General features: G+C 45.7%; 2 protein-coding genes across 2 annotated transcripts in view; one reads left to right on the forward strand and one right to left on the reverse strand.

Moving 5' to 3' along the window:
• sema6ba (sema domain, transmembrane domain (TM), and cytoplasmic domain, (semaphorin) 6Ba) overlaps window positions 1-9,556 on the forward strand; it is a gene marked incomplete at both ends in the record, with an annotated part of 55,816 nt that extends 46,260 nt beyond the window's left edge. Inside the window, one exon of the mRNA XM_080858762.1 lies at window positions 8,541-9,556. Coding sequence (XP_080714888.1) covers window positions 8,541-9,556 — 1,016 coding nt within the window. The remainder of the gene's footprint in view (window positions 1-8,540) is intronic.
• An 11,341-nt stretch (window positions 9,557-20,897) lies between these two features.
• On the reverse strand, window positions 20,898-21,851 carry LOC308381683 (P2Y purinoceptor 3-like; the record flags this gene model as incomplete). Its single annotated transcript, XM_080859270.1, has 2 exons — window positions 20,898-21,139; window positions 21,368-21,851. 2 exons carry the CDS (start codon window positions 21,849-21,851, stop codon window positions 20,898-20,900), a joined length of 726 nt encoding a protein of 241 aa, XP_080715396.1.
• Between the last annotated feature and the right edge of the window lie 3,149 nt (window positions 21,852-25,000).

A 25,000-nucleotide genomic window follows, 5' to 3' on the forward strand; every position in this document is an offset into this window, starting at 1 on the left:
ACACACACACACACACAAAACACACAAAGCTTGGGTTTCGGGGCGCAGCATGAGAGGGGAAGATCTAAGAACTCTTTTCAGTCATTGTTGTTGGTTTCAGATGAGTGGATTGGCAAATGGCTTGAGGGGCTCTCGAACCTGGAACAACAGAGTCACATTATGGTTCCAATGCTACGTCTGTGAAAGCGCTTGAGAGTGTAGCAGCGATGACATAAGTCACTACTCGTGTTGTTGGGGTGCAGATGGATCCAATTACACCCCCTCTGGAGATCAGCGCCTCGTGCGAAGGAGAGTTTCGACGGAGAGATTTACTATTTGCAATCACTAGAGCCAGGCAACATCTGAGGCTGCAAACTGTGAACAGAGAAACTTGCCCCTGCCCTTGTGTCCCATTTCCAACTGCTGAGTTCTTGACACGAGGCCCAGGAGAGCCTCTCAGAAGAAACACGTTTGTTTTCCTTGTCCCCGTTCCTGTAACGATCTGCTGGGTGTCTTTAAAAAATTGATGGCTGTGGCACAGCAAGGCAGAGGCGCAGTAGAGAGAGAGAGAGAGAGGGAGAGAGAGGGAGAGGGAGAGAGGGAGAGAGAGAGAGAGAGGAAGAGAGAGGGAGGGAGGGAGAGAGAGAGAGAGAGAGAGAGGGAAAAAGAGAGAGAGAGAGAGAGGAAGAGAGAGAGAGAGGAAGAGAGAGAGAGAGAGAGGGAGAGAGAGATAGAGGGAGAGAGAGGGAGAGAGGGAGAAAGAGAGAGAGAGAGAGAGGAAGAGAGAGAGAGAGAGAGGAAGAGAGAGAGAGAGAGAGAGAGAGAGAGGAAGAGAGAGAGAGAGCGAGAGAGAGGAAGAGAGAGAAAGAGAGAGCGAGAGAGAGAGAGAGAGAGAGGAAGAGAGAGAGAGAGAGAGAGAGGAAGAGAGCTCAGATGAAACTGCAAAGAAAGAAAGGATGAAAACTGTAAATAACTGAAGAATAATGAGAAACAGGTCTATCCACTATCATTAAGATCAGCCAGTGGCTAATTCAAGATGAAATTGATTGTAAAGGAAAAAAAACTGGATGGATGGAGAGATGGTTTGATGGATGAATTGGCAAATTCAGAGGCAGCAGAGAGATTAAAATTCCCAGTAAGCCTCTGCTCACTTCAGAGCACTTCAGAAATCTAAGATGATTCATAACAACCAGAAAGAGTAATTGAAAAGGACGTTCGTCATCATCATTAATCTGATTATATGCAAAGCCCTTATGCCTCGTAGGTACTGCTGACTCTAAATCACCGTACCTGGACGGAAGCACTGCGGAGAAACGAAATGAATCTTTGGGAGTTTTTGCAGAGGACATTGAGACGATATCAAAGTCTGGATCGCGCTGGAGTCTATCTGTTCCTCTGCTGTCTCTGTACATCCCCCCAGGTCTCCCTTCACCCACAGAGCTTCAAAGACCTCTCCTTACTTCAAAGACTTTTTCCCCTCCACTTTCTGTGGCTTTAAAAGTCTGCTCCACTCCGACCATGTATGAACAGTTTCTGAGAGTGTGTGTGTGTGTGTGTGTGTGTGTGTGTGTGTGTGTGTGTGTGTGTGTGTGTGTGTGTGTGTGTGTGTGTGTGTGTGTGTGTGTGTGTGTGTGTGTGTGTGTGTGTGTGTGTGTGTGTGTGTGTGTGTGTGTGTGTGTGTGTGTGTGCGTGCGTGCGTGTGTGTGTGTGCATATGTGGTTATTTGCACTTGTCTTTAAGGGCTGGTCTATGTTGGTGTGTATGAGTGGGAATGAAAGTGTTTGTGTGCAACAAATTAACTAATTCAGTCCAGGTACCATCTGTCTGTCACTTACTTCAATGTCCTTTTAAAGAATGAGAATGTTTGAAGAAGTAGTATTAAAGGACTGATTTGATGTAGTTGTATTAAAGGACTGATTTGTAGTAGTAGTATTAAAGGACTGATTTGATGTAGTTGTATTAAAGGACTGATTTGTAGTAGTAGTATTTAAAGGACTAATTTGAAGTAGTAGTATTAAAGGACTGATTTGATGTAGTTGTATTAAAGGACTGATTTGTAGTAGTAGTATTAAAGGACTGATTTGTAGTAGTAGTATTAAAGGACTGATTTGAAGTAGTAGTATTAAAAGGACTGATTTGAAGTAGTAGTATTAAAGAAGATTTGAAGTAGTAATATTAAAAGGACTGATTTGTAGTAGTAGTATTAAAGGACTGATTTGAGGTAGTAGTATTAAAAGGACTGATTTGAAGTAGTAGTATTAAAAGGACTAATTTGAAGTAGTAGTTTTAAAGGACTGATTTGAAGTAGTAGTATTAAAAGGACTAATTTGAAGTAGTAGTTTTAAAGGACTGATTTGAAGTAGTAGTATTAGAGGACTGATTTGAAGTAGTAGTTTTAAAGGACTGATTTGAGGTAGTAGTATTAAAAGGACTGATTTGAAGTAGTAGTATTAAAAGGACTGATTTGAAGTAGTAGTATTAAAGAAGATTTGAAGTAGTAATATTTAAAGGACTGATTTGTAGTAGTAGTATTAAAAGGACTGATTTGAAGTAGTAGTATTAAAAGGACTGATTTGAAGTAGTAGTATTAAAAGGACTAATTTGAGGTAGTAGTATTAAAAGGACTGATTTGAAGTAGTAGTATTATAAGGACTAATTTGAAGTAGTAGTTTTTAAGGACTGATTTGAAGTAGTAGTTTTAAAGGACTGATTTGAAGTAGTAGTATTAAAAGGACTAATTTGAAGTAGTAGTTTTAAAGGACTGATTTGAAGTAGTAATATTAAAAGGACTGATTTGTAGTAGTAGTATTAAAAGGACTGATTTGAAGTAGTAGTTTTAAAGGACTAATTTGAAGTAGTAGAATTAAAGGACTGATTTGAAGTAGTAGTTTTAAAGGACTAATTTGAAGTAGTAGTTTTAAAGGACTGATTTGAAGTAGTAGTATTAAAAGGACTGATTTGAAGTAGTAGTATTAAAGGACTGATTTGAAGTAGTAGTATTAAAGGACTGATTTGAAGTAGTAGTTTTAAAGGACTAATTTGAAGTAGTAGTTTTAAAGGACTGATTTGAAGTAGTAGTATTAAAAGGACTAATTTGAAGTAGTAGTATTAAAGGACTGATTTGAAGTAGTAGTATTAAAGGACTGATTTGAAGTAGTAGTATTAAAAGGACTGATTTGGAGTAGTAGTATAAAAAAGGACTGATTTCAAGTAGTAGTATTAAAGGACTGATTTCAAGTAGTAGTATTTAAAGGACTGATTTGAAGTAGTAGTATTAAAAGGACTGATTTGAAGTAGTAGTATTTAAAGGACTAATTTGAAGTAGTAGTTTTAAAGGACTGATTTGAAGTAGTAGTATTAAAGGACTGATTTGAAGTAGTAGTTTTAAAGGACTGATTTGAAGTAGTAGTTTTAAAGGACTGATTTGAAGTAGTAGTTTTAAAGGACTGATTTGAAGTAGTAGTATTAAAGGACTGATTTGAAGTAGTAGTTTTAAAGGACTAATTTGAGGTAGTAGTATTAAAAGGACTGATTTGAAGTAGTAGTATTAAAAGGACTAATTTGAAGTAGTAGTTTTAAAGGACTGATTTGAAGTAGTAGTATTAAAAGGACTGTGCTCACTTGCTGGCAAAGCATTTGTGCCACATTTGTATCTTCTACTGTTTACAGCAATAACAGGGAATACTAAGAAGACATGGTCTTCAGAAATCTGAGTGCTAGGGTTTTTTAATCCCTTTGAGAATGCAACATGGAGTGTTGTGAAGAACTGCACTGTTGCAGTAAGCGTTCGCCGTGAAAGCTGCCTGCTCAAGCAATTGCATATTTCCATGTTTACACCATATGTGCTGTACCTCAGATATTTCCTATTTCTGGCACACCATGGTTTATTTGGACAGACACCTATGACCTGTAGTCATACCTGTTGTTAGTGAAAAAGGATCATGGATGCACAGCTCAGGTGTAGCACTGTTAGTGTGATGCAAGAGGGACGCAATGGAGGGCGCAGTATGCTGATCTGTCAAGAAAGAGAGAACCTGGAAGAACAGGTGGTATCTTTACTATTCTACTATTAAACTAGTGGGTTACAACTAGTGGGTTACAACTAGCGTGTCACAACTAGTGGGTTCAACAAGTGGGTTCAACTAGCGGGTTACAACTAGCGGGTTTCAACTAGTGGGTTCAACTAGCGGGTTACAACTAGTGGGTTCAACTAGTGGGTTCAACTAGCGGGTTACAACTAGCTGGTTACAACTAGCGGGTTACATCTAGCTGGTTACAACTAGTAGGTTCAACTAGTGGTTTCATGTCCTTAGGAAAGAGCAAGGGGAGAGAGACTGGGAGAGAGGGGCACTGTAGGAGAGGGAGAGATGAGGGAGGTAGCCTGTAGGAGAAGGAGAGATGAGGGAGGTAGCCTGTAGGAGAAGGAGAGATGAGGGAGGTAGCCTGTAGAAGAAGGAGAGAGATAAAGGAGGTAGCCTGTAGGAGAGGGAGAGATGAGGGAGGTAGCCTGTAGGAGAAGGAGACATGAGGGAGAGATGAGGGAGGTAGCCTGTAGGAGAAGGAGAGATGAGGGAGAGATGAGGGAGGTAGCCTGTAGGAGAGGGAGAGATGAGGGAGGTAGCCTGTAGGAGAAGGAGAGATGAGGGAGAGATGAGGGAGGTAGCCTGTAGGAGAGGGAGAGATGAGGGAGGTAGCCTGTAGGAGAAGGAGAGATGAGGGAGAGATGAGGGAGGTAGCCTGTAGGAGAGGGAGAGATGAGGGAGGTAGCCTGTAGGAGAAGGAGAGATGAGGGAGAGATGAGGGAGGTAGCCTGTAGGAGAGGGAGAGATGAGGGAGGTAGCCTGTAGGAGAAGGAGAGATGAGGGAGAGATGAGGGAGGTAGCCTGTAGGAGAAGGAGAGATGAGGGAGAGATGAGGGAGGTAGTCTGTAGGAGAAGGAGAGATGAGGGAGGTAGCCTGTAGGAGAGGGAGAGATGAGGGAGAGATGAGGGAGGTAGCCTGTAGGAGAGGGAGAGATGAGGGAGAGATGAGGGAGGTAGCCTGTAGGAGAGGGAGAGATGAGGGAGAGATGAGGGAGGTAGCCTGTAGGAGAGGGAGAGATGAGGGAGGTAGCCTGTAGGAGAAGGAGAGATGAGGGAGAGATGAGGGAGGTAGCCTGTAGGAGAAGGAGAGATGAGGGAGAGATGAGGGAGGTAGTCTGTAGGAGAAGGAGAGATGAGGGAGGTAGCCTGTAGGAGAGGGAGAGATGAGGGAGAGATGAGGGAGGTAGCCTGTAGGAGAGGGAGAGATGAGGGAGAGATGAGGGAGGTAGCCTGTAGGAGAGGGAGAGATGAGGGAGGTAGCCTGTAGGAGAAGGAGAGATGAGGGAGGTAGCCTGTAGGAGAAGGAGACATGAGGGAGAGATGAGGGAGGTAGCCTGTAGGAGAAGGAGACATGAGGGAGAGATGAGGGAGGTAGCCTGTAGGAGAAGGAGAGATGAGGGAGGTAGCCTGTAGGAGAAGGAGAGATGAGGGAGAGATGAGGGAGGTAGCCTGTAGGAGAAGGAGACATGAGGGAGAGATGAGGGAGGTAGCCTGTAGGAGAAGGAGAGATGAGGGAGGTAGCCTGTAGGAGAAGGAGAGATGAGGGAGAGATGAGGGAGGTAGCCTGTAGGAGAAGGAGAGATGAGGGAGAGATGAGGGAGGTAGCCTGTAGGAGAAGGAGACATGAGGGAGAGATGAGGGAGGTAGCCTGTAGGAGAAGGAGACATGAGGGAGAGATGAGGGAGGTAGCCTGTAGGAGAAGGAGAGATGAGGGGGGTAGGGCCGTATCCTTCTCTGAAATGAGATGGAAATGAGCCCTGCACACTGCAGTCATCCATGGCTTACAGTGAGCAACCCCTGCTCTGCAGTGGGAGAAGACAGAGAACCCTGAACATGCAGAACACAGGACCCAGATTAATTAACACGCAGAACACAGGACCCAGATTAATGAACACGCAGAACACAGGACCCAGATTAATGAACACGCAGAACACAGGACCCAGATTAATGAACACGCAGAACACAGGACCCAGATTAATGAACATGCAGAACACAGGACCCAGATTAATGAACACAGATTAATGAACATGCACAACACATGACCCAGATTAATGAACATGCAGAACACAGGACCCAGATTAATGAACACAGATTAATGAACATGCACAACACAGGACCCAGATTAATGAACATGCAGAACACAGGACCCAGATTAATGAACATGCACAACACAGGACCCAGATTAATGAACATGCAGAACACAGGACCCAGATTAATGAACATGCACAACACAGGACCCAGATTAATGAACATGCAGAACACAGGACCCAGATTAATGAACATGCAGAACACAGGACCCAGATTAATGAACATGCACAACACAGGACCCAGATTAATGAACATGCAGAACACAGGACCCAGATTAATGAACACAGATTAATGAACATGCACAACACAGGACCCAGATTAATGAACATGCAGAACACAGGACCCAGATTAATGTACACAGGACCCAGATTAATGAACATGCACAACACAGGACCCAGATTAATGAAAGGAGTGTCCCTTCTTCTCTACCTCTCTCTCTCTCTCTCGCTCCATCTTACACACACACACTCACACATATACATGAAAAATACACATGAAATGAACTTGTGTGTGTGTGTGTGTGTGTGTGTGTGTGTCCAGTTGCTAACCATGCCCCACACCTTCTCTGCTCCACTGATTTCTGCTTCCCCAATATGGCTTCCCTGACAGGGTGTTAGATTTGAAATCAATATCACTTTTTTTCAGTCAGCCAATTTAGAGTTGGGGGGGGGAAGCAGATCCATACACACTGTGCTGGTGTAATAACCAAATCCCTGCTGTAAATAAGAGATGGTTAGACAGAAGCCTCTCTCTAGCGCTGCTGAGCCTGTTAAAGTGGGTGACAGGGAGAGAGAGAGAGAGAAGAAAGAGAGAAACGGAGAGAGTGAAACGGAAAGAGTGGAGGTGAAATGAAAGAACATCCCCAGATAAACAGGGGTGAGAAAAGACATAGGGTACCATGAGATAGAGTGGGCTACCATAGAGTACCATGAGATAGAGTGGGCTACAAGGACTAGAGGTGCACCATAGAGTACCATGAGATAGAGTGGGCTACCATAGAGTACCATGAGATAGAGTGGGCTACAATGACTAGAGGTGCACCATAGAGTACCATGAGATAGAGTGGGCTACCATAGAGTACCATGAGGTAGAGTGGGCTACAATGACTAGAGTTGCACCATAGAGTACCATGAGATAGAGTAGGCTACAAGGACTAGAGTTGCACCATAGAGTACCATGAGATAGAGTGGGCTACAAGGACTAGAGTTGCACCATAGACTACCATGAGATAGAGTTGCACCATAGAGTACCATGAGATAGAGTGGGCTACAAGGACTAGAGTTGCACCATAGAGTACCATGAGATAGAGTGGGCTACAAGGACTACAGTTGCACCATAGAGTACCATGAGATAGAGTGGACTACAAGGACATGAGGAGGGAGAGCTGAAACAAAGAGACGTCTGAGAAGCATGGCCAGAGAAAAAGAGTGAGAGAGGGAGAGAGATCTTGCTTTGGCAACATTGTAGTAATAGTACCATCATGCCAATAAAGTTTCTTGAACCGAACTTGAAGTCAGGGAGATGAGCTCAGTCTAGAGAGCAGATGGCAACCGATAGAGCTGCTCACACAACACAAAGCCATTTGGTACACTTTCACTTATGTTTGACGGTTGCCAGGAATATGTCCTTAGTTTCAAGTCCGTTTCATGTAAGAGTACAAGGAACAGAGAGCATCATGGGCTACCTGCAGAAATACGGAGGGAGGAGTAATTCATGTCTTCAAAGGCTGTAATACTCAGAATGATTATTTCTGCATGCTCCATATTACTTGTGTGTAATATTACACATGTGCTGGAGACATTAGTAGAAGTTCAAGTAGAAGTTTTGTCTTGATGTTATGCAATCCTTCTTTTAGGTTATATCTATGTTCACTGTGGCTCCATAATTTACTTCTGCTATTGCCTCCTGTGACTGTAGACAAACTGTTGAAGAGCAGATTCTTTCTTTTGTTCGTGTTTTGCATCAACACACCCCCGTCTGTATGTATCACCTGCTCTCTGGTTGGCTTATATATGCGGCAAACCTGATTATCATATAGAGCTGGCTGAGAGACAAATTCTCTCTGCTGCCATCTGGTGTCAAAATATGGAACATATATTTTTAATGTTATTGTGACATCACATTAAGCTAACACTTGCTTCACCACTCCTTTTCTGCATTCTAGGGGTACTCAGAAGTGGGAACCATGTTGGGAATTATAACTACATTCCTTTCAGTCTTTCACTGTTTATAATTACAATTTAAGCTTATGAGTAAACGTATTTATACGAATGAAACGGCTCAATTGCTTTGACAGTAGCTTGCTTGAATTTTTCCCCTGCTGATTTTAAGAAAGGATAGCTGAAAAATGAAATCCTTCTCACTGCCACCTGTCTTTCTTTGTTCTTCCAGGTCTCTTAAGAGAGAGCTTCATGGATGAGCCTGAGAGTCTGGTCACTCTGAATCTGCTGGTCGTGGCCGCAGTGTCAGCCTTCTCCACGGGGGCGGCGCTGTCGGGCCTGGCCGTGTGCTGGATCATGGGCCAGAAGCACCGCCAGCGCTCCCGCAACCGAGCGTCCGGAGGAGCCGGCTCCTCCCAGCGCAAGTCCGAGAAGGAGCCGCACCCGCACGGCCTGCTGGGACCCAGCGGCGCCGGCTCGGTCATCAGCGTGTCGCGGCACAGCGTGGGCACCACGGGGGATCGGCGCTCGCAGGGGGGGGAGACGCTCTTCGTCATGCCCAACGGGTGGGTGAAGGCCCACGGGGACCTGGACCCAGGGCTGCTGCCCACCCCGGAGCAGACCCCGCTGCAGCAGAAGAGGCCCCCGCCGGGCATGCGTATGTCCCAGTCGGGCTCCAGCTGGGACCAGAGCCAGAGCCAGATCTACCTGAACTCCGTGGGCACCCAGGTGGGCACCCAGTGCCCCCCGCCGGGCAGCGCCATCTTCCTCAGCAGCTCCAAGCTCCTGCACGGGGCGGGCGGTGGGAGCCGCCGGCTGGACGACCACAACAACGACAGCATGGAGCGCCAGACGGCCCGCTACGTCTCCCTGTCCAAGTACCACCGCGAGCAGAACCGGCCCGGAGGGGCGCCGCCGCTGCGCAAGTCCGCCGGCGACAACTACAACTACCCCATGACGCCGCAGGACTCGCCCGACCGCAGGAGGGTGGTGTCGGCCCCCAGCACCCAGGTGGAGTACGGCGGCGGCGAGCCCCTGCGCTGGACTCACGACGGCTACATCATCAGCAGCCACGGCATGCCACCACCCTCCTCCGGCCACCACCACCACCACTACCCCGGCGCCCCCCACCCCCCCCCGGGGCTCACCCGCTCCGTGCTGCACGGCTCCAGAGGCCTGGCGGAGCTGGTGGACTACGGCCACCTCCTGGGCAAGGCTGGCAGCGAGCGCAGCACCATGGGCCAGTGAAGGCCGAGGCAGTGGAGCCCTGCCCAGGTCCCTCTGGCTTCATCCATCTCCAGCTGACTCCCTCCCTCTCCGGGGATGCCAGTCCGCTCTCTGAGCTTCCCCCCTCTTCCCCCTTCAATCTGCATTCCCATGTCCGCCTGTTTCAGTTGGCTCTCGCTGCCCTATTGTTCCCGATCTCATCCTCCTCTCCGCTGCTCCTTCTGTCCGTGTCTCTCTCTGTGTGCCTGTGCCCTGTGGCTGGGAGGAGCTGGTTTCTGACCATCTGATGCTGCTGCAGCACTGCCTAAGACTGAGTAAGCTAGGGGATTCACGCTCCAAAGCAGCTGCCACCAACCCCAGCCTGTTGCCGAGAGCCAGAGGCTTCAGGAGCTCCACAAACCACGACAGACGACAGCGAACATCAGTGAATAGTCCACCCTCAGCGAGCCTGCCACCCCCTCGGTTACCATAGCGCCACATCCATCCACTTATGTTGGGCTCAAAATGGCAGCTCTGCCCTTAGCAGGTGTGGAAGAGAGATGTACTCGACACGCCAGGCTGGAGGATTCAGAGATGGAGGAAACGAGTGCCAAGGGACTTGATTTCTCCTGAAATACAGCCGATAGGGAACGATATAACCCGTGGAACCAGAACTCACAGTGACTTCAAAAAAAGAAAAAAAAACAGAAACCTACTGAACTGTCAGCACAATTTCATCAGCCTGGCATTCCCAACTAATGACGTGCGATTTTTAATGGCCTACAATTTCCCAGTGGACACTCCCATGACAGGAGGAACAGGAGAATCATGGCCGTCATCTTTTCACACAGCTCATTCTGCACAGTCATGCTCTCTGGACTCTCGTCTGTACTGTGCGTGTGTGTGTGTGTGTGTGTGTGTGTGTGTGTTTGTGTGCGTGTGTGTGTGTGTCTGTGTGGATGTTTTGTGGGTATGTGTGAGAGGATAAGGGACAGAGAGAGAGAGAGAGAGAGAGAGAGAGAGAGAGAGGTCATCTCTACATGCAGCAAGGACTGCAGAGACTGCAGAGGCTGAAGTGTTTGATAGTCACAAGCCGACAACGGAAAACCTCCACTGTCTGACAGAGGAGGGTCTGCAATGGAGAGACAATGGGATGGGAGGAGTACAACCTTTAAGGGGGAGTTTTTGTGATATATTGTATATTGAGTTTTTATATGTAATAGGTTAGTGGAAAGACTCCAAATGTACATTCTTGGCTCATTATGTACCTAATTATGGTCACAAGAAAAGAAAGAAAGATGGAAGAAAGGACTAAAAGATGGAACAGAATAAAGAAAAGGTATCAGCCTATATGATGCAAAATCAGGTGAAACAGTGTACAGGTTTGGTCAGTTAGTTTGTTTTAGTAGGCCTGTTATGTGCCTGTTTAGAGGAGGAAGATGCACCAATGTGAAGAGAGTTGCAGTACAAGCAGAGCAAAACTAGGGGGCGCCATACAGAATGCAATAGCAACACTTTAGTTCACACCGGCACACACAGAAACACACACGCACACACACACACCTGGCCACACAGAAACAGACTCACACACACACACCTGGCCACACAGAAACAGACTCACACACACACACACGCCTACACACACACGCCTGCACACACAGAAATACACAGAAACACACTCTCTCTCTCTCACACACACACACACAGACACACACAGACACACACACACACAGAAACACACACACACAAACACACACACATATATACACACTCAGAGAGAGAAACACACACACACACACACACACACACACACACACACACACACACACACACACAGAAACACACACACAGAGAAACACATACACACAAATACACAGAGTCAACAGTGAGTAACCCTTTCTCCATCATCCTTCTCTAAAGTGTCCGAGACTAGAGAACAAGCTTAGGCTCCAGTCCTTTTTGATTTTACAATCTGTCAATCTGCATCACTTTCTCTTTGTCTCTGCAAAAACCTTTCAGCGCAGAGAAGAACAGACTCAACTCAGTGTTTGGGGAGAGTGGCAGCCAGTGACCAAGATGATTGACAGGCACACATATCACATTTGGTGATTCATTTGTGCAAAAGCGTTACAATGGGTGATTGATAAGTTTGTAGCCTTAGGTAGAAGAGGATGAGTTACCCAGCTGTGGTTATGTGCACGTGAAGTTCAACTCTTGAGTGATAATGCAGTCTCAAGGGCTTACACACACACACACACACACACACACACACACACACACACACACACACACACACACACCCAAGGAGCTCAGAAGGGGCACCTCCCCACCATGTCCTCCTGGACCTCCTTGGGTGTGTGTGTGTGCGTGTGTGTGTGTGTGTGTGTGTGTGTGTGTGTGTGTGTGTGTGTGTGTGTGTGTGTGTGTGTGTGTGTGTGTGTGTGTAAGCACCTTGAGACAGAGGTAGCGTTTGACTGCACAAAGGCTGATGTTGTCCATTTTATCTCAGATAGTGCTGACTTTCCATTTCCAATGATCTGAAACAGAAATACCACAGAGGTTATTAACTCTCTGCATTATCACTCAAAGAGTCGAACTGCACAGGCATGTTATGACAGCTCTATAACTCATCTCCTTCTACCTAAGGCTACAAACTTATCAATCACCCCATTTTACACTCAGCGTGAGTTTATAAGACTTAGGTCCCCATTTAGTCTCCTTAAAGGCACTGTGCTGAGTACTCTGAGAGTGGCCATTCACAGTGCCACACACTGCTACACATCTGTATCTGTAAATGCCACACACTGCTCCACATCTGTATCTGTAAATGCCACACACTGGTCCACATCGGTATCTGTAAATGCCACACACTGGTCCACATCTGTATATGTAAATGCCACACACTGTTTCACATCTGTATTTGTAAATGCCACGACACAAAACTGGATTTGGAGATGATAAACATTCAGAACATATTTAGGTTCATTACTGAGCCACTACAGTTGTGTTGCTCTTCTTGCAGTATAATACTAGTGTTATTTATGAATTACTCCATGTGCAATTTATATAAAGCAAATCGCTTTGGAAGGTGTTTTCTTTTCCTCTCTTCACACACTTCAGTGATTGTTTCCGTGTGATATGTGTCACATCCTGTTTTGTGTCATGATGCGGTGTGTGACCTGTGAAGCTAACCACATTTGAAGATGAGATGTATACCCAGCAGAGAGGAACAGATGCTCAGTGGTGTTCTAGAGTGTTCTACTCAGCTGTTATTGCCAACAACAACAACCACCCCCCTCAAGACAACGCATTTGGCCTTTAATGCAACCACCCCCTGAAGACCATGCATTTGGCCTTTAATGCAACCACCCCCTCAAGACAGCGCATTTGGCCTTCAATGCAACCACCCCCTGAAGACAACGTATTTGGCCTTTAATGCAACCACCCCCTGAAGACAGCGCATTTGGCCTTTAATGCAACCACCCCCTGAAGACAACGCATTCAATGGCCTTCAATGCGTCTTATGTCCATTCATCAAGCTTTTGCCCCGAATGAAAAGCACAAGACTGAACTGTTTAGGGTGCACTGACTGCTAGGGGTGCCTGTTTGGACTGAGGCTCATAATGGTCTTGTGATCATGGGCTGCTGTGTGCTGGACACTCCCTCGGCAGGACTGAATGCAGTCTGAGCGTTGGCCTTTTCTGGAGCCGTGGTACTACGGAGTGACTCATGTAATTACTGACTTTTTTCCCCTCACTCTCTTTCACTGTTTTTGTAACGTATCACGCAGACTGAGTTCATCATGTTGGGACTGGAGTGCAGTGCGGAGCGGAGCTGCTGTTCTGGGACCTGTGGGGGTAAAGACTGGAGTGCAGTGCGGAGCGGAGCTGCTGTTCTGGGACCTGTGGGGGTAAAGACTGGAGTGCAGTGCGGAGCGGAGCTGCTGTTCTGGGGCCTGTGGGGGTAAAGACTGGAGTGCTGTGCAGTGCGGAGCTGCTGTTCTGGGGCCTGTGGGGGTAGATTGCAGCCCTGACTCACCTCCTCTGTACATAATGTGTGGAAATTTGGCTGAATTCTGGAAATGGAGCAGCAGAAGATGTTTTACTGCCGCTGTATAGAACAAAATGTCTGAGTATACAGGTGTTTTTTTTATATATATATATACAGTATATATATATCTCGCCAACATGGCAAGGAGTCAAATACACAAACTTGAAGTGAAATACTGTATACGCAGTGTAACACTCCTTTCACACACACACACACACACACACACACACACACACACACACACACTTACAGAATGTATACTCACTTGAAAAGCAAACACACACACATATTTGACACATTCATGAAAATAGAAGTGTTATCACTAATAAATCCTTGAATCCTTTCATTTTGACCTTATTGTTGTGGGGCATGTGTTTGCATACAAAGACATTTAGTGGTTATATGTTTTTATGAGAAAACAGTGCCACTAAAAAGAGAATAAGGAAGCAGGAACAGCTAGGCCCACTGCTGGCACACTGCTGGTCCACTGCTGGTCCACTGCTGGCACACTCAAGGAAACAGAAAAGACAATGGGGCTCTTCTAAAGGTGTTAAGATGTTTTGACTGAAGTAAATAAAAACAACCCGACATTCCTCTTTAATACTATTTACAGACTTACAAAGAGGTACAATGCAGTCAAACGATCTGTTTCTACAGCCTGTGGCAGCAATGACTTGCAATGAGGAATGAGGTTTTTCAATCATCAAGATTGATGATTTGATGAAACTAAAAATGTAAACTATAAGAAAAAAAGAAATGAGAAGTCTCCTCGAAATGTGTTCCTGGGATCCCTCTCACCTACTGACCTCCCAGAACATTCTTCCTCATTCAAATAATAAACATTTCTATTAGATCCTTTCTCTTCAAAACTGCTCAAGAATGCTCTGACCATAAACGATGAAAGTACTGTATCTAACCTTATTATTGGTAGATATGCTTATTGCATCTGATAATGGATTTTTTTTTTAGCACTGGATCTTTAAGACTTTGGGTAGACCATCCTGAAGACAAATAGGATGTCATATTATGCATAAAAGAGGAGCATGTTTGTTGAGTGGTAAGAAGATTATGCACTTGCCTGACTCACGTCTAGCTCTTCACAGACCATCCTCAGTTTGTACGTACACATCCATGATTACATTTAGTCATTTAGCAGGCACTTTTGTCCAAGGCGACGTATAAGGGAGAGAACAGTCAAGCTACGAGCAATAGAGACCTAGTGTAACAATAAATACTACTTTACATAATAATTAGAAAGACAAAATAGAAAAGAAAAAAGAAGTGCAGAAATGTAACTGCTGTAAGTGCAAGTTAAGCACTAGTTGAAGTGCCAGTTAGGAGGGGAGGAGCTTTTAAAGATAGAGAGGGATGCCCCTGCTCTGGTAGTGCTAGGCAGTTCGTTCCACCAACGTGGAACAACAAATGAGAATAGTCTGGATTGCCGTGCTTGCACAGACGGCATTGCCAAACGCTCTCACTAGACGAGCGCAGGTGAATCATCCAGTCATACAAATGTAAGTTATGGAGTTCCAAAGGTTCAGTGCTTGGAACTCTGCTAATCTCTGTTCATGCCACACATACATGTAAAAGGAAGCATGGTATTTTATTCCATTACTTAGCTTTACCTGTCCATGACGCCAGATCAAATAACACTACAAGCTATATTTAAGCTAAAGACTTCAAAGTTCGGATGACCAACAACTTCTTACTCTTGAACTGGGATAAAACTGTTGCTATGATTTTGCACCCTAAACATCTGGGAAGCACACTATCTACAAAACTTGATCTCTTATTTGACTCACACATGAAACGGATCTCAAAGACATGTTTTTTCTTTTTTTAATTTTGCCAAAATCAGGAGCGCCCTATCCCTGTTCCTGCTACTTCAAGCCTAGACCAATCCCTGTCCCTGCTACTTCAAGCCTAGACCAATCCCTGTCCCTGCTACTTCAAGCCTAGACCAATCCCTGTCCCTGCTACTTCAAGCCTAGACCAATCCCTGTCCCTGCTACTTCAAGCCTAGACCAATTGAAGGCTCTACTGCTACTGCATATGAACAATTCACTGAAGAGCCTCCAACAAGACGACCTCATTTTCATGGACATGCCCTATTTTGTGTCCGGATGGGTTTCCTAAGATGTCTTAAGTCAGAGACCAAATCCTAAAACAGAGCCTCTGACTTTGCTGTTGCCTGCAGCTGGCCTGTCAATCATAGCTAGAATTCCAGCCTATCCTCGTGATGATGTTAGACAAGGATGCACCATCCATAAATGTTGCTGCTACAAACACAGGCTGCCAAGGACTCTACGAAATGACATACAAATTGTATTGTGATGAAACAACAATGAACAACAATGAACAACAATGAACAACAATGAACAACAATGCTTTATTAATTGAAATAGGCCTACACTTCAAGGACTTGGAAATGTACATATTTCACATCATTGATTTGAAATATTACTTAGTTTTATAGTTGAATACTGGTAGATGGCTCACATCCACTTCAGGTGGCTATACTGAAGCAGTCCCAGTCCTTGTGTGGTGTGAATTGATGAGTCCTGGCTCAGAGACCACCTGAAGTACAGGTGTGTAGTAAAGTCAGATGTGATCTGGCTCAGAGACCACCCGAAGTACAGGTGTGTAGTAAAGTCAGATGTGATCTGGCTCAGAGACCACCTGAAATACAGGTGTGTAATAAAGTTAGATGAGATCTGGCTCAGAGATCACCTGAAGTACAGGTGTGTAGTAAAGTCAGATGTGATCTGGCTCAGAGACCACCTGATGTACAGGTGTGTAATAAAGTTAGATATGATCTGGCTCAGAGATCACCTGAAGTACAGGTGTGTAGTAAAGTCAGATGTGATCTGGCTCAGAGACCACCTGATGTACAGGTGTGTAGTAAAGTTAGATATGATCTGGCTCAGAGATCACCTGAAGTACAGGTGTGTAGTAAAGTCAGATGTGATCTGGCTCAGAGACCACCCGAAGTTCAGGTGTATAGTAAAGTAAGATGTGATCTGGCTCAGAGACCACCTGAAATACAGGTGTGTAAGATGTGATCTGGCTCAGAGACCACCTGAAGTACAGGTGTGTAAGATGTGATCTGGCTCAGAGACCACCTGAAGTACAGTAGTGTAAGATGTGATCTGGCTCAGAGACCACCTGAAGTACAGGTGTGTAGTAAAGTCAGATGTGATCTGGCTCAGAGACCACCTGAAGTACAAGTGTGTAGTAAAGTCAGATGTGATCTGGCTCAGAGATCACCTGAAGTACAGGTGTGTAATAAAGTTAGATGTGATCTGGCTCAGAGACCACCTGAAGTACAGGTGTGTATAAAGTAAGATGTGATCTGGCTCAGAGATCACCTGAAGTACAGGTGTGTAATAAAGTCAGATGTGATCTGGCTCAGAGATCACCTGAAGTACAGGTGTGTAGTTAAGCAAGGTGTCCGCTGGATGGGGGCAAGTGGACATTGTCTTCCCACCTGACTGCGGGAATGCAGCTCACCTCAATCCCATCACCAATGACCTGAGGTACCTGTCCCACAGATGGCTGTCCTGCATATTTCCGAGATAAACTTCCCAATTAGAAACCTTCCAATCAACACTGAGAGGTTGAAGCTCTGCTGGAAGGTCTTTGGGAGAAGCATCCACTGGCAGAGGTGTGAATCGAACAGTTCCTCCAGAGCTTTTTCTCTCTTTGTGCTTTCTCTCGTTCAGTTGCCACTGCTGCCTCACATTGTCCTGTTCTGCTCTGGTGTGCCGGCTGATGCTTCCCTCTCGGTTCCTTTTTTTCTTATAACTACAACACATGAAATGACATCTATAAACATCAACAACAGACTTGCATTACAGTTGAATAAATTGCATTAAACTTTTCTTTTTACAAGAACGTATTGTTCTCTTGCAAGCATACCAATTTGAAGGCACTCCCTTTATTTGGCACCCTTTGGCTGTTTATTCTGACAGAGGACAACTGAGACGTCTTGACTACATTGGTGTCAGGATTGGCCCATGAACCGGAGATCTTTGTGTCCACCTTTGTGTCCATTATTCTGGGGGCCAGCATGCTTCATTGGTGTCAGAAGAGGCTGCACACTGATCCTGCTTCACTCACCTGGCTGCACACTGATCCTGCTTCACTCACCTGGCTGCTCACTGATCCTGATCATGCTTCACTCACCTGGCTGGTCACTGATCCTGATCATGCTTCACTCACCTGACTGCACACTGATCCTGATCATGCTTCACTCACCTGCAGGACACTGATCCTGATCCTGCTTCACTCACCTGACTGCACACTGATCCTGATCATGCTTCACTCACCTGGCTGCACACTGATCCTGCTTCACTCACCTGGATGCACACTGATCCTGATCATGCTTCACTCACCTGCAGGACACTGATCATGCTTCAATCACCTGACTGCACACTGATCATGCTTCACTCACCTGGTTGGACACTGATCATGCTTCACTCACCTGGCTGCTCACTGATCCTGATCCTGCTTCACTCACCTGACTGCACACTGATCCTGATCGTGCTTCACTCACCTGGCTGCACGCTGATCCTGCTTCACTCACCTGGATGCACACTGATCCTGATCGTGCTTCACTCACCTGGCTGCACGCTGATCCTGCTTCACTCACCTGACTGCACACTGATCCTGATCCTGCTTCACTCACCTGACTGCACACTGATCCTGATCTTGCTTCACTCACCTGACTGCACACTGATCCTGCTTCACTCACCTGACTGCACACTGATCCTGATCCTGCTTCACTCACCTGACTGCACACTGATCCTGATCTTGCTTCACTCACCTGACTGCACAATGATCCTGCTTCACTCACCTGAATGCACACTGATCCTGATCCTGCTTCACTCACCTGAATGCACACTGATCATGCTTCACTCACCTGGTTGGACACTGATCCTGATCCTGCTTCACTCACCTGAATGCACACTGATCATGCTTCACTCACCTGGTTGGACACTGATCATGCTTCACTCACCTGGTTGGACACTGATCCTGATCCTGCGTCACTCACCTGGCTGCACACTGATCCTGATCCTGCTTCACTCACCTGAATGCACACTGATCATGCTTCACTCACCTGAATGCACACTGATCATGCTTCACTCACCTGGCTGCACACTGATCCTGATCCTGCTTCACTCACCTGAATGCACACTGATCATGCTTCACTCACCTGAATGCACACTGATCCTGCGTCACTCACCTGGCTGCACACTGATCCTGATCCTGCTTCACTCACCTGACTGCACACTGATCATGCTTCACTCACCTGGTTGCACACTGATCCTGATCCTGCTTCACTCACCTGGCTGCACACTGATCCTGCTTCACTCACCTGGCTGCACACTGATCCTGATCATGCTTCACTCACCTGGCTGTCGAGGGGCTGCTGGCTCGGTGACTTGAGACTCTTCCTGATCACGACTAAGATTCGCCACAGAGCTGGCCGCCTACACAGACATGCAGACGCTCTGTCCAGACGGCATTGTGATGCAGAGCCACGCCGGCTTTGTTGGCGCAACGAGGACACGAGTGCAGTAACCCCAGCAACCGCAGGCCAGCACTGTGAGTAGGAGTACCTTGACTTGGAGCAGCTGCAGAGTGCCCAGGCCCAAGACCCTGTACTCACCTTGGACACACATCTCCAGCTTGTACCCTGAAATGATGGATCTCCACTCACAGTAGCCTGGCTTCACCATCCAGAACAGGCTGCTGTACCGGCTCTGGCAGTGGTGGTGGGGGATGGTGGTCAGAATGAGATCCGAGCCTGCTGGTGGTTCCCTGCCTGCGAGCCCAGGTTCTGGAACTGAAGCCGTGGATGTGCTGGGCCGGTTCATCATCGTAAAGCAAGGAAACCATTACTTCTTGTAGTGACCACTTCGAAGCTACTGTGTTCGGTGGCATCGCTGGTGTCAGACTACGCCACTTCAGCCACGTCAGACTCATTTAAATGTGTTGATCAAGACTCATCATATACAGAGTCCCCTCCCCCTCTCCTCCCCCCTCCTCAAACGCCCCTCACTGCCCCCCTTTCCCACTTTTTAGCATTTTCCTAAGCGTGCAGTTGGTGGAGTTGGGTTTAGAGTTGAGGTTGTGTGTATCTATATCCTTGTTTGTGTGTGTGTGGGGGGGGGGGAGGGGGGGAGTTAAATAACATCATCTGAAAGACTCCTCTTTCTCATCGTACTGTATATGCCTTTTCATAACTCCTCTCTCACAAAGCAGTCTGACATCAGATATCCAGCAGAGGGCGCTAATAGTCCATCTCTAAACATTGACAGCATCAACGCGGCTGCAGTGATACTTTTTTATTCCCACAATATTTTGGTAGAAGAGTGACATTAGTAATAATAAACTATGTATATTACGAAGAGGCTCTCTGTCATGTTATATAGATTTGACATGTATTGTCTTTGGTTCTTAATTCTTTTTTACCTGAATGTGTTGATGTTGTTAGTCCATGAAAGTGAAAGTGACTCTATGGCAGAGGTGGTGTAGACACACACGCTCTGAAATCCACTTCTGCATTTCACCCATCCAGGGAAGTGACACACACACACAGTGAAGTGAAGTAACACTAACCCGAAGCAGTGAGCTGCCTTTGGCGGCGCCCGGGGAGCAGCGGCCACCCTACGGTTTCCAGCCTGAAACCCTAACCAGTAGGCCACGGCTGGCCCTGTGTGACTGTGTGACTGGCCTTTGGCTTAATACACAAAGATTAGCAGCTAAGCGAGAGGCCTTTTGTTGACTGGGGCTCATTGTTAACCTTGATTGGTTCTGATAATGCACCACCTAGACCTGATGAAGGTCACATCACCCTTTTCTTCTGAACTAGTGCACACCAGAATGAACAAACGAGTCATCTCACCCGGATGTTTATCCATGACAACAAACAGTTTTGAGCTTTTCAGTGCATTAACAATAACGACAGCACATTTACAATTAATGTTTTGCAAGCATTAAAGAATTCTTGGCACACTTAAGGGACTTTTCTTCATTCTTTGTCGAAACAGATTTGAAATAGTACATTTTTATACATGTACATACGGTATGTTCTACTGAATATGCATAGGTAGATGGTCCAGTCCTAAAAGTTAGTCACAGATATTTGCAAGAAAGCTCCATTCCTCCCTTAAAGTAGCTTGAGTTAGGCCTGGAAAAATAAAACAATAAAGCTCTTTCTAACATTTCAACACCATTCACATTGTAAGTAAAGCCTGCAAGGAGAGGCTGATGAGCTTGTAGTTTGGTGAAGTTCATTACCAACCCAGGTGTCACACATTGGACACCTCTAATGGGATATGTGTTCAAGTGAAATATCTGTGCTTCTCTTCTGGTGATTTTCAGGTGGTACTGAATAATTTCGAGACACATCTTTTAAACACTTCCTCAACAAGAAATAATATCCAAATGAGTCCAGGCAGCAGTTTGTGGTAGCGATCCATTCAGCTACGTCACGGAAGTTATGAATCAGGTCATCCACTGAGGACCAACCTGCCTCGTCGAGTTTGTGGTATTCTACCAAACCCAAAGCTACATGAATAGGTGTGTAGCAAACAATGAACACAAATAAATTAGCCGTTACGATTCTTACAAATGTCTTCTTCTGCTCAGAGCTCTCCTCTGCCCTCTCTCCTCTCTCTGTTCCCTGCAGAAGGCAAGCGGTCTGGATGGAACAGAAAGTCATTGTCACTAGTGGGAGAAGATACCCTACAGTCCCCAAAACCAGGATGAATGCAGGTGAAAGCCTGGCGTGTCCACGGGTGTAGCACGTGCACAGTTTCTCCGGAGAGTTCTCAGAGCTAAACACCGCGCATATCGTCACCACAGTGGCCCAAATGAGAGTGCAGACCACCGCGGCGATCCTTTTCCTGGTGCCCTGCTCTCGGAGCCAGAAGGGGAACCTGACGCTGAGGTAGCGGTGCACGCTAACGCAGGTGACGAGGAGAATGCTGGTGTACATGTTGGTGTAATGGATGGAGATCATGCCCGTGCAGAAAGGTGAGGGCTTCAAAGGCCAGTAGGCGTTGTACACCCGCGCTGGGAGGAAGAGCACCAGAGCGAAGTCGGCCAGGGCCAGGTTCAGCATGTAGATGTGTGTGGCTGTCCAGTCGCGCCGCCTCCGGATCAAAACACACACCACCGGGGTGTTGAGCAGTAGGCCCAGCAGGAACACAGGGATGTAGGCCAGCTGCTGGAAGGTGGGAGGCCCACCGGCACCGCTTGCATTACTTGCATTACACATCTGCATCTGAGAGAGAGAGAGAGAAAGAGAGAGAGAGAGCAGAGAGAGAGAGAGACAGAGAGAGAGACAGAGAGAGACAGAGAGAGAGAGAGACAGAGACAGAGAGAGAGAGAGAGAGAGAGAGAGAGACAGAGAGAGAGAGAGAGAGAGAGAGAGATAGCGAGAGAGCAGAGAGAGAGAGAGAGAGAGAGCAGAGAGAGATAGAGAGTGAGAGAGAGAGAGAGAGAGGGAGAGAGAGAGAGAGAGCAGAGCCACAGAGGAGAGAGTTTGTTTGAGAGAGTCTGTTAATGGTTGGATAATCTATTGTACAGTTTTTGTGATATTGCATTAATATGACAAAGTCTGTTCTGTATCATGTTGCAGCTGCATATTCATAAAAGCATCACTAGACAAGAATGTACTCTTAAGAGAAATCACTCTCTTTGTGAACGCCCCTGGCTTTTTTCAAACTAAATATTACCAATTGTGCTTACTTTGTCTTGAGCGGTTGCTAAGGTTTTAAAATATGTCAGCAGTACCCCCAATGGACAAAATGTAACAACTTGTGTTGTGCATCCAAAGAATGTGTAAGCGTACCAAATTCCAAAAGTTGAGTTTAAGCCGTTCTTGAGGTATTGAAATCTGTCATTTGCAGCACGCCCTATGCACCAACTAATGTGGTAGCAATGCAGCTTGTCAAATTTCATTAACTTTGAACCATAACATCACAAGATATGAGCTAGTGAAGCAGTAGATTTTAGCATAATAAATCCTTCACTGGGTGGCGCTAGTCCATATACAGTATGAGTTGTAATGAGGTATGATCATCTGTTTCATAGAGGCCAACTTGCCATAAAAGATTTGGAAAGTTTTGGTGAAACGGTTGAGCTATTTCAAGTCAAGTCAAGTCTTTTATTGTCAAATACACAGAACAACAGAGTTGGACTGGGCACTGAAATTCTTATGACAGGACACCATACCACACTACCATAACATAACAAGGTATAACATATAAACATATAAGTACTCCAACATGATATAACATAACATAACTTAACAATAAGTACTGAACATTAGATTAGATTTCCCAAAAGGGTTTGAGGCCTATCCCACTTGAGGGGGCGTTAGCACAAAGATACACATCCACATAGGGACACACACCCTATATTCCGTATCAGCCATGTGGGGCTGCAATCATGCCAGTAGATGATATCATCAGAGTAGTCCTTTACGGTGCCAGTGCGGTTAGTACATAATTTCCTTTTTACCTATCTCTGGCAAAATCTGTGTCACTTTATAAGTGTTATTGCCAGTAGATAATATCATCAGAAGAATCACTGTGGGGGGGGGGCTTGGACACTTTACATTAAACTAGTCGTTGTGTGCCGCAACACATGCACGGTGTGTTCAAAGGACTCAGGAAATACAACTAGTGAGTACATCTCAGACCACAATCTCTGTATATCACTGTCTACCCGATCAGGGGTCTTACCAACATAGGTTGTTGAATACAAACTGTTATCAAGAACATTTTTTTTCCTCTTAATCAGTATTTTACAAAGTACCAAGAGGTATGACTGCAAATCATCTGAGGGTGCCCTAAACGTTTAAAATAAACTTTTCACAAATGTGTAGCTTCAAATCTCAACTAAACACAAGACAACCATTTTACATTACACTAGCTGTACTTGTAGTATTCTAAATGTTTATCTTTTTTTTTATGTGTACTCTGGTAGTAATCTCTTGGTATCAGACATAAAAAGGATAAATTAAAAAAACATACCACTGAGCCGTTTTGTGTTAACCTGGTCACTATGCTTGCTGCTGGGAGGCGGACGTAGGTTGTTGTGTATCATTTAGTCATCTAAAGTCATCTAACCGATCTGAGCACCGTGCTATGGAAACGTAGAGAGGCCGGTGATACGTCAGAGATGTTGGCTGATGCAGACTATGTCAAGGATGCGAGACATTGTGGTTTGTCGGAAGCAGAACTAGTAATAGGTTGAGTATGGCCGTGTGTCACGTCTCCTAACCACATTGTATTGTCGTTCTGAAGGTTCCTTCCTCTCTTGCTCTTTGCAGACTGTCCATACTTGCACATTTGTGTGTGTGTGTGTGTGGTGTGTGTGTGTGTGTGTGTGTGTGTGTGTGTGTGTGTGTGTGTGTGTGTGTGTGTGTGTGACTGTGTCTGTGTGTCTGTGTCTGTGTGTTATCTGATGCTAGCCGTATTCAACTTTTCACCCCCATCTTCTGTAGGAAACATTAGTTTCACATGTTTACTCACAGGCTTTCACATGCTTTAATCAAACGTGCTTGAAGACAGTGCTACCTTAGGTCACCCAATATGTTAAGTGTGCTACCAGAGCCACTCCCCTCCCCCACTTAGGACAGTCAGATCACCTTTCGCTGCTCCTCATCCCAGCATACACACCGCTCAGGAGGAAGACAAAACCTTCCATAAAGACCATAAAAAGCTGGCCCGAGGGAACTCTCTCTGAACTGCAGGACTGCTATGAACAAACAGTGTGGTACATATTCGAACAACAGGAACTGAAGGAATATACAGGTCGGCTCTAGCAGTACTATACAGGGCCTTGTCAGCTGACCTGAAGGCGGAGTTCCGCTCCTGGAGTAGGGTCTTGACCTCACATGACCATTTTGACTGCTACCTGATGTCCTAAAATGTCCGTCTGGATTAATAAAGTATCCATCCATCCAAGATAAAGTTACTGCTTACTACTCATTACACAACAAATCACCATTTATGAATCAGTTACTAACATTTATAACTGGCAAAACGGAGCCTTATTGTAAAGTGTGAAACACATCATCATCTAATAATCAGTTACAAACATTTATAACTGGCAAAATGAAGCCTTATTGTAAAGTTTTTTTTTAGGGGGGGACGTTGTGATACAAGAATGGTAGGGAGTGTGCAATTGGGCTAGTAGAGCAAGTTAAGGGATAGACAGTGGGTTGCCAAGATGGGTATCTTCCCAAATAGTGAGCCCGCATTGATGTATAAAAACTGTGTTTATAACTCATTTGAATGGCTTATTAATGACTTACAAAGGGTTTACAACCTAATTAATAACCTATTTATAAACCATTTATAATGGAGTCTTATTGTAAAGTGGTACCCTATTCTTACACTCTGCTACAGTCAGAGC

The sequence above is a fragment of the Sprattus sprattus genome (genome assembly GCF_963457725.1).
Source record: "Sprattus sprattus genome assembly, chromosome: 20".
NCBI lineage: Eukaryota > Metazoa > Chordata > Actinopteri > Clupeiformes > Clupeidae > Sprattus > Sprattus sprattus.